The sequence below is a fragment of the Choloepus didactylus genome, chromosome 6 (assembly GCF_015220235.1).
Source record: "Choloepus didactylus isolate mChoDid1 chromosome 6, mChoDid1.pri, whole genome shotgun sequence".
Classification (NCBI taxonomy): domain Eukaryota; kingdom Metazoa; phylum Chordata; class Mammalia; order Pilosa; family Megalonychidae; genus Choloepus; species Choloepus didactylus.
In genome coordinates this window covers 16,001,979-16,012,461 of record NC_051312.1, presented here as the reverse complement: position 1 = coordinate 16,012,461, position 10,483 = coordinate 16,001,979, and the positions used below count along the sequence as shown (strand labels likewise).

Genomic DNA, 10,483 nt, shown 5'->3' with positions numbered 1-10,483 from the left:
TGAGCTTCAACAAGCCCAGCTTTGAATTCCAACACTGCGACTAACCAGTCAGCTATGAGACCTTGAGAGAATTTGCCTGAATTAGGTTATTTTCTTTGGGCAGCTTTCTTCATCTGCAAAATGATGATTGTGATATTTGCTTCTTGAAATTGTTTAAGTGTAAAGCAGACAATGTTCAGAGTTCCCACCTCGGTACCCTGTACAGAGAAGTAGATCCTGAGTAAATGAGATGTCTCCTACAGGGCAGAAGTGGCTTTGCTCTGGTCCACAGGGTCTCCAGCCTCCTTGGTTACGTTGACTACTCCCTCCCTGAACTTGAACTTTACAGAGAAAACCTAAGCAAGTATTTTCACTGACATTACTTATCTCAAAGGTCTTCAAATCAAAACTCAATTGCTTCTGCTTCAAAAACAAAAAACAGAAAAACAAAAAAAAACAGAATTTCAGTCCCTATATGAAACAGCTAAGAATCTGAGAGTCTAACATGGGCAAGAAAAGTTTAATTCATTAAGAAATGAATTAAAATGTTTTTGAGGTGAAACAGGCCCAGTATCAAAGAACTAGCAGCTATCCCCCTTTACCAAGGTGGGACATTGATGATTACATTACATAGAAGCAGTAGGCATTGCTAAAACTACTCTTCAGGACATGGGCCCTCCAGAATAGTATTGAACAATTAAAACATCTGAAAACCATGCCCAGTTTAACTTTCAGATCTACTTATCTCTTTCAGTTTCCCATGAAGGCCCATGCAGAGCAAATCACCATTAGACCACACCTTCCCATTCCCACCACCACCACCATTTGCTGCCTAGTAGGAGTTGAAGCGAATCAGACAAACAATGGGACTTTTTAAAAATTATTTAATTTAGTAGTTTTCTTGGAAAAAAAGCAATAAGGCAAAAAAACTGAAAATATATATATATATAGTTTTGTTTTGTTTTGAAGTGACTTTATTCCACCTGAAGGACTCGAAGCTTCTTCCATGAGCAGGAACTGATTGGGGATCAAGCCAGAAATGTAGTGCAAATGGTAGAGGAAGAACATGGAGATTAAGCAGAAAAGTTCAATTTAGTTGAGGAATTCCTACTTTGTCTAAAGTTCCCTGATTAGGTCACAGCTTTTATGGACCCCCTCGAAAGAAGCCCTGGCACACTCCCTTGCTTGTATTGGGAATAGGGTTCTTGGGAGGAAATTCCCCAGCAGTTGCCCCTCTCTCATGTCTGTCACAGCTAGGAAGGGAAGGGTGGTGGGGAAGGAATAAGAGAACTCATTTACCCAGTAAAATCCAATTTCCCCGGAGGGATGGCTTCCTCTGGAATGATATTTACCCCCAGGACCCACACTGGCTGAGGCTCAGCAGTTAAGGAACAGAAACCAAAATAACAAAAAACATACAAGGAAGGCACCTCAATTTGTGGTCCTCAACCAAGGGTGGGTGGCACAGGGGTTAGATTTCTGAAGACGACAACTACAACTAATACAGAATAAAAAAGTGAAGGAAGCCAGGATCCAAAGGAGCAGTTCTCTTATCCACCCCATATGACCATATGACGTTTTCAGCCCCAGATCCTGGGAAGAAAATTCTTTTGGGATTTAACCTGTACGCTGTGATTTGGATAGAGGCAGGGTTCAACTAGAAATCACCCTTCTGGTCTTCTATCCATATTCTTCCTAACGAAAGAAGGAAAAGAGGCAGAAAAGGGGTTAGGATTTCATTTTCAAAAGTCAGGTAATTAGGAAAGCAGAATTTAGAGAGCAGTGGGCACCCTATGATACAAACCCGGACAACACCCCTGTTCAGTAACTGCCAGGTGTGATCCTGCTCAAGTTTCAAATCTGTCTGCCCCTATTATAGAAAGTAGAGGAGCTCCAAACCACATCAATACATGTCCAACACAGAGAGTCCCAAGGAGACAAATGATAGCCAAAACACAAGATTCTTAATAGAAAGGAGGAAAATCAAACAAAAAATTAATTTTTTTTCTCTACATATATATAATATACAGATATGTAACACATTATGCCAGAGGTGGCTCCAGTCCATGGGGCTTGAGAGATGGTGAAAATTTTTATTCCAGATTAACTCCTCTCAAATCTTGAAGTCTATCAGAATGGGACAGGCAATGTTTTGCTCCACACTGGGATACAGACCCAAATTACTATTGTGCCAGGGGAGAAAAAAGAAGCTAGGAAGGCAATGAAAGATGGGGGTGAGAAGGAACTGGGAAAGTAAAAGTGGCTTGCAGTCTTTTTCCAACCTGCCTTGTGTTCTCAGAAGTTCTTCACCTGAGGAAGTCCATAAAATCCCTTCATGAGGATAATGCAACCCTCCTACATGCCACAAAAGAAGCCTCCAATTGCTGTCAAAGGAGACGAAGAATGGCAGAAGGGTGTTTTATGCAAGTGAAGATAGAAACTTCCAAGAACGTAACTCTGAATATTCCAATCCTATAGGAAAATCCCTCTCACAGGAATTCCATTACTGCAGTTACTTATGTTTGAGTACCCCATTAAACCTACCCCAATGTGAACACATTTCATGTTAAACCTAAGTTCCACTGCAACCATTTCATAAATACCTGTTGGTAAGTCTTATGTGTTTCCTTTGAAAGGAACTTCCAAAACCAGCTCTTGCTCTGAACAGCACCAAAATGCCCCTGAATCATCATCTTATGTGAATCTTGGCTACAGGGGAAGGGTGAATGGCATCATCTTCAGTGGGGGTAGAGGGAAAGGAAGAGTCAAGAATATCTGACTTTGCAGTTGTGGAATAAAACTAACTTTTAACCACTAAACCTCTCCCTTACAAACACAGGTATCTAGTACGTCGATTTCAGTTTCGATCAGCTAAGGCAACCAGCCAATCACCACCACTGATGTCTGCTTCTGGTGATTGATTTGGAAAAAATGATTGGTTAAGACAGACAAACTTGAGGAAAGCACTCGGTAAGAAAGTCACAACTGCCAGCTTTCCCGCACATCCTCTGTCCTCTTCTCCTTTGGATCCTCCTCCAATTTACTACTGCCATTTCAGAAAATGTCCGGGCATGAGTTCCAGTCCTGTTTTTCTTTACACTCCCAGTATCCTCCCCTATAAATATGGGTTAACTCCTTGGTAACAGGGTCCTTCTTCCGCTCAAACCATAGTGCCTTATAGGGATCATAGGGTGTGCCTAAAAGGGAAAAAGAGGGAAAACAAAGTCAGAGCTGAAAACACAATGGCATTCTCCATACATCAAGAAACCGAGTACAAGACAGGTTTGTTACCATCCTCTGTAGCTTTCATAGCTTCAGCTTCTCTCTTCTTTCTGGAAAGTCTTTGTTTTTCCTCCAGGCGCTGCTTCTCAGCATTTGCTTCATCCCAGCGCCCGTTTTCCATCAGTCTCTGGTCGGGCCGTAACCGGCTATCTGTAGGGGCAGTGCCACCTTCCCAGGCATTGAGAGTTAGAGCAAGTTCTGAGAAGTAGTACATGTTTTCTGCATTCTTCCTAAAAGCAAAGGATGAGAAAGAGAAAGGGTAACACCAAAGCCAGACCCTAGTTAAGGAACAACTGAGAACAATGCCAAAAGACTACATCACCAAGGCTGTCCTACAAATGGAAAGAATCTAGGACCATGCCAGATACCCGTAATTCAGATATCCAAACCGGACCACTCCCTGTCCCCTCCCCAGCATCCTCAATTTGATACAGCTTTCTGGATTTATGGTCCACTCAGTAAAAATTACCTACATTCAAAAGGAAGAATGAAACATTCTACTAAACGAAAATTTCTTATTCCTATTTTCTTTGCTCTCCTTTTATCTCTTTCTGGGTAATCTTGGCAGATTGAACAGTATTGGATGATGACAGGAGACAAATGGTCTCCATCTTAAACTGATTCCAAAGTTCTGTATGTTGTCTCGGGGACCTTTATATGGCTGCTGGGCCTTTGGGCTAAACTGTTAACAGGGAGAAGGCACTTTTCTCATCTAGCCACTTCTGAATAGTTTTTCTCCAAATTGTAGAAAAAAAATCCTTCTGAATCACATTCCTAAGGATGTTTAGAAAGCACCAAATTTTTTTTTGGCAGATGTGGTTTGATTAATTGGAACTTTCTTGAAACAAGGCATGCTACAACTCAAACAATATAGTGACAGCTTTTGAATAATCTCTCCAAAGGTTCTGGTTTCCCTTGCTTGATCCCTCACATAATTAAGTTGGAAGGAAGACAGAAATGCCATCAATACTACTCCAAGATCAGGCTGAAGCTGAATCTGGGCAGCATGCATACTGATACTCACGGTAAAGGATTCCTCTTCCATAGCATAACCCTGCTTTCCTCTGCTTCATGGCCTCTCTGTCGAGCATCACCCCCATTTTCCCCAATGACGGGCTGTACTTTAAAACAATCCATTTTCTCATCCCATGTTCCCAGAAGGGCAAAGTGAACTTTTCCTGATGGATCTGTTACTTCCCCTGTCACCTACAAGGATGGAAAGCAGGGCTTTGGAGTGCAGCATCTACCGTGGGTTAGCTTACCTGATTGTTCTAGAAACCAAAGTCCTAGGACAAAAACTGATTAAATCCCATTATGACAAATACCATGGGGTTATCCAAATTACTCCGTATTTTCTTGTATTGCTTTAAATAACTGAGCCATGAGATGGGGGTTTCATTATCATTTTGTTAAACAGGGATTTTTATTGCAATGATAGATGGAGGAAAAGCATCTGATGGTGTGCTAGTTTAAATCTGTTATGTACCCCAGAAAAGCCATATTCTTTTAATCCAGTCTGTGGGTGCAGACTTATTGTGGGTGGGAACTTTTGATTAGGTTGTTACCATGGAGATGTTACCCCACCAATTCAATGTGTTCTTAATCCCCTTGCTGGAGTCCTCTATGACAGGACAAAAGGCAGAGACATTTTGGAGAGAGTTCAGAGAAGCTAAGTGAGAAGCTAAGATAAGTAATTCAGAGTTTGCCCCCAGGAGAAGAAAAGAGAGAAGCTAAAAGAGAGAAGCTAAGACAGAAGCCCAGAGACATTTTGGAGAAAGCCACTGATACCAGAAGCTAAACCCAGGAAAAGACCAGTAGACCCCAGCTGTTCAAGATGGGTCTTAATTAGTTTACTGGCATCCTCTACTAGAGGATAAGAGTCAGAGACATTTTGAAGAGAGCACAGAGATGCTTAGAGAGAAAACACCCAGACATTTTGGAAACAGTTATCGAAACCAGAACCAGGAGAGAAGCTAAGAGATGAAACCAAGCTTGCCCCAGAGAAGCTAAGTGAGAATCCACAGATGTTTAAAGAGAAAGCTACTAGAATCAGAAGCTGAAAGCAATGCAACCTGGAAGGAAAGGACCAGCAGACGCCAGCCATGTGCCTTCCCAGCTGACAGAGGTGTTCTGGATGCCATCAGCCTTTCTTCAGTGAAGGATAGTATCCTCTTGTTGATGCCTTAGTTTGGATACTTTTATGACCTTAGAACTGTAAATCTGTGAACCAATAAACTGTAAATTTGTAAAAACCAATCCATTTCTGGTATTTTGCATTTTGGCAGATCTAGCTAACCAAAACAGATGGGTACCCAGAATTATGATATTTTCTTCTCTCCAGAAGTAGGAGAGAGGCATAACAGATTTAAATTCTCAGCTATTCTTCACTTGCTCACAGAAACTCATGGCACAATTCCACTGCAGTGGTAACACAACTCTCCTTCAAATCCCACAGGGTTAAACTGCCAATGGCTTTTTCCTACAATCCTTTTATAAGTCTTTATTCTGTATTTCCCATTTTCAGTCTCTTCTTGCTTTTAATTTTTACTTCCTCATTTTCTATATTTCCCCCAAAAAAGAAGGACTTGGTTTAGTGATACAATATAGTTTCCTTTCTGGCCGACTTCTTCACCTCTCCTTTTTAAAATGACCATGTTTAGCATATGTTTATTCACACACACACACACACCAGCCCCAAAGGAGTTGGCTTTCTAAGGGACACAGACTAAATGAAAAAATTTAAATTCTAACTTCCCTTACCTTCCTTGCTACATCTCGAGAGAAGTAGCTATAAGGAACAAACTTGAGATTGCACTTGTCTCCAGTCTTGTGATTCACAATATCAATTTCACCAGACTATAAAGTGAAAAGAAACATGGATTAGTTTTATTAAGACTTGAATAACTACTAAACCCCAAGCCTCAAAAAATCTCATATTGTAGCATTTCCTCGCTTAAGATTTAGGTCGCTGTCAACCACAGAGATGCTGTGGAATACTTTTGTAACCTTGGTATTCCAGGTTGGGATCAAGAATCATTTGTTGTTTTGTTTTTCACCCTGTGTAACATTTTAGGTGGCATGTGACCTTCAGCGCATACACTGAAATTCACATAATAATTTACCTTTCCAAACCAATCCCCCACTAGTACCCCTTATGAACTCTGTGCTTAAATCAAAGTACTCTACTTACAATTTCAAGAGTCCATACGGTAGACCTAATTTGCACATTCTCTTTACTTTCTACCTTTCTAATACCAACAGACAATCTTTAAGACTCAGCTCAACAAACATGTCTACTGTGGAGTCCTCCCTGACTGCTTAAAAAACAGCTTTCCTCACTTCTCTGAATTTATTCCACCTGTAGTCTTAAGCACAAACTGACAATTAATCAGATATTACCTTAGGCCATCTGTTATACAGGTGTATTAATAAAAATAATATTAAGTACTTTTTAACTTACACGTATTTGTCATATAGCTGCAATGAGACAATAGCTCCTTGAAGGACAAGGTCTCAACTGACTTTTAGCCCTAGGACCTAGCACACTGTCTAACAATAAATGTTAGATGAATAATAAAAGGATGAAAAGTGGGGACTGTGTTAATTATTTTCTTGTATCCCCCCCTGGCGCCCAGCATACTTCTGATAGAGTTGTTGAATGAATGTTCTCTTTTAGTCATTTATAAATAATAATTTGTGGTGTTGAAACTGGAGGAGGCAGGTACTGCATCTCTTAGGAGAAATTGATAATCCAGTAACAACAATCTGTGGTCAGTTCACATGTCCTAAGTACTGCAAACATGTAGTTAAGAAGGCATTCTTCTGAATTGCAGAAGCACTTCAGGCACTTTTCCTCACCTGATCTATCCATAATTTCCCCACAATAATGTTGTGCACTGTTGTGGTAACTTTTTTCCAAGTGTAGTGGTGCCCAGTTGCATGGAAAATACAGTGGATGGTACCTGGAAGCAGAGAGAGGTATACAAATGAAGCCAAATATTAGAAAAATAGCACCATGCTATCTAGAAATAACAATGGATTGATTTCCTTTTATTATATTTCTTACCTTAAAAAAAAAAAAACAATATATCAAAAATGATTTATAACCTTCTTAAATGCTAGGAGCACTGATTAAATTTTTTTCACTTGATATTTTAATCTATGAATAAAATATAACTAAACAATGGCAAACACTGATAACCATATTCTTAATAGGAAGCTATATTCTGCAACTGTCAAAATAAAAACAAGAGTCTAAAAAACCACAATGTTTTCACCAACTGTGCTTCAATACCAACTAAACAATTTATAAAGAGGGATTTATCCCTGGTACACAAGGTTGGTTCAACATAGGAAAATCAATAAATGCAATACACCACATTAACAGAGTAAAGGGGAAAAACCACATGGTCATCTCAATTGATGCAGAAAAGGCATTTGACAAAATACAGCACACTTCCTTTATAAAAACACTTAGAACACTAGGAATAGAAGGAAACTTTCTCAACTTGATAAAGGGCATATATGAAAAGCCCACAGAAAACATCCTACTTAATGGTGAAAGACTGAAAGCTTTCTCTCTAAGATTAGGAACAAGACAACAATGCACACTGTCACCACTGTTATGCAATATTGTACTGGAAGTTCTAGCCAGAGCAATTAGGCAAGAAAAAGAAATAAAAGACATTCAAATTTTAAAGGAAGAAGTAAAACTTTCCCTATTTGCAGATGATATGATCCTATATACAGAAAATCTTGAAAAATCCACAACAAAGCTCCTAGGGTTAATAAATGAATTCAGCAAAGTGGCAGGGTACAAGATCAACACCCCAAAATCAGTAGTGTTTCTATACACAAGCAATGAACAATTAGAACAATCAAGAAAAAATTCCATTTACAATAGCAACTAAAAGAATCAAATATCTAGGAATAAATCTAATGAAGGATGTAAAGGACTTATTACACAGAAATCTACAAACAATTGCTAAAAGAAATTAATTTATAGATTCAATGCAATCCTAATCAAAATTCCATCAATGTTTTTTGCAGAAATGGAAAAGCCAAACAATAAATTTATATGGAGGAGTAAGGGACCCTAAATAGCTAAGGCCATCTTGAAAAAGAAGAATGAAGTTGGAGGACTCCCACCTCCCAAGCTTTAAACTTACTGCAAAGCCACAGTAATCAAAACAACATGGTACTGGCACAAGGACAGACATACAGACCAATGGAATAGAAACAAGAGCTCAGAAATTAATCTTTATATTTATGGTCAACTAATTTTTGACAAAGTGGCAAAGACCACTCAATTGGAAAGAACAGTCTCTTCAAAAAATGGGGCTGGGAAAACGGGATCCATTTGTTAAAAAAAAAAAAAGAGGATCCCTATCTCACACCATATACAAAACTCAACTCAAAGTGGATCAAAGACCTAAATATAAGAGCTGAACTATCAAACTCCTAGCATCTTCAGGACCTTATGTTAGGCACTGGTTTCTTAGATGTTACACGCAAAGCACAAGCAACAAAAGAAAAAGTAGATAAATGGGACTCCATCAAAATTAAAAACTTTTGTCCCTCAAAGGACTTCATCATGAAAGTAAAAAGACAACCTACACAATGGCAGAAAATATTTGGAAACCACCTATCTGATAAAGGATTAAGATCCAGTATATATAAAGAAATCCTTCAACTTAACAAAAAAAAGACAAACATCCCAATTAAAAAGCTGGCAAAAGACTTGAATAGACATCTCTCCAAAGAAGATATAGAAACGGCCCAAAAGCACATGAAAAGATGCTCAGCATCATTAGCCATCACAGAAATGCAAACCAAAGCCACAGTGAAGCATCATTTCACACCCATTAGAATGGCTGCTATTAAAACAAAACAAAACAAAACAAAACAGAAAATAAGTTTTGGAGAGGACTAGAAATAGGAACACTCAATTATTGCTGGTGACAATATAAAAGGGTGCAGCTGCTGTGGAATATGGTTTGGCAGTTTCTCAGAAAGCTAAGTACAGAATTTTATGACCCTGCAATCCCACTCCTATATACCCAAAAGAACTGAAAGCAGGGGCTTGAACAGATATTTACACCCCGATGTTCCTAGTGGCATTATTCACAATTGCCAAAAGATGGAAGCAACCCAAGTGTCCATCTACTGATGAATGAATAAATAAAATGTGGTATAAACATACAATGGGATATTATTCAGAAATAAAAAGGAATGAAGTCCTGAAACATGTGAAAACATGGATGAATCCTGAAGACATCATATTGAGTGAAATAAGTCAGATACAAAAGGACAAATATTGCATGATCTCACTGATTTGAAACAATTAGAATAAGCAAAGCCAGAGAGTCAGAATCTAGAATATAGGTTACCAGGGGATGGGGTGGGGATAGGGAATGGGAAGTTAAGGATTCCTACTTGGAATGATAGAAATGTTTTGGTAATGGATGGTGGTGATGATGGGACAACACTGTGAAAACAATTTACGGCACTGAGATATATATCTGAATATGATTAAAAGGGGAAATGTTAGACTGAATATATAGTAACAGAATGAAACGTAAAAAAAAAAAAAAACAAAAAACAAAAAACCCATGGAACTACACTATACTATTGGTGAATCCTAAGTTAAAACACGGACTTTAATTAATGCTACAATTATAAAAATGTGTGCTATCTTCAATTGCAACAAATGTTCCACACCAGAGCAAGGTGTTGGTGGTGGGGTGGTATATGGTAATCCTGTATTTCACACGATTGTTCTGTAATCCCACAACTTCTCTAATAAAGGGGAAAAAAAAATACTAAAAAAAAAATAATTTATAGAGATAGTTCAAATCTGCCCCAACATGAGAAACTGAAACTGTATTGTGGAACTAGCCAAATTGGTAATTAGGACTGGACACTCTGCAACTATGTGACCTTAAGCAGTTATACACAGGCCTTAAGAGAAAAAAAAAGGAATAGTGGGTAGAGCATGAATTTTGGAATCACATAGAATTGGTAATCCTTCAGCTCATTAGAGGTGTGACCTGGATATGTTTTTAACTCCCCCAAACCTGTTTTATTATTTGTAAACCTGGGATAATCACATCTTGTTGTGCAGAGTAAATAAGAAAAATATATGTTTATTTGCCCAACAAAATGCTTGAACCATAACAAGCACTCAGTAGATAACAGGCTTCTCCTATTCGTATGAGTTGAT

The 10,483-nt window shown here is 38.6% G+C and overlaps 1 protein-coding gene across 1 annotated transcript in view; it reads right to left on the bottom strand.

Annotated features, from left to right (window-relative positions):
* Positions 1 to 845: 845 nt before the first annotated feature.
* Positions 846 to 10,483, bottom strand: part of LOC119536221 (oxysterol binding protein) — a 38,685-nt gene continuing 29,047 nt past the window's right edge. Inside the window, exons 10-14 of the mRNA XM_037838926.1 lie at positions 7,120 to 7,223; positions 6,022 to 6,117; positions 4,286 to 4,467; positions 3,271 to 3,491; positions 846 to 3,176 (exon numbers count right to left, since the gene is read on the bottom strand). Coding sequence (XP_037694854.1) covers positions 3,034 to 3,176; positions 3,271 to 3,491; positions 4,286 to 4,467; positions 6,022 to 6,117; positions 7,120 to 7,223 — 746 coding nt within the window. The 3' untranslated portion in view covers positions 846 to 3,033. The remainder of the gene's footprint in view (positions 3,177 to 3,270; positions 3,492 to 4,285; positions 4,468 to 6,021; positions 6,118 to 7,119; positions 7,224 to 10,483) is intronic.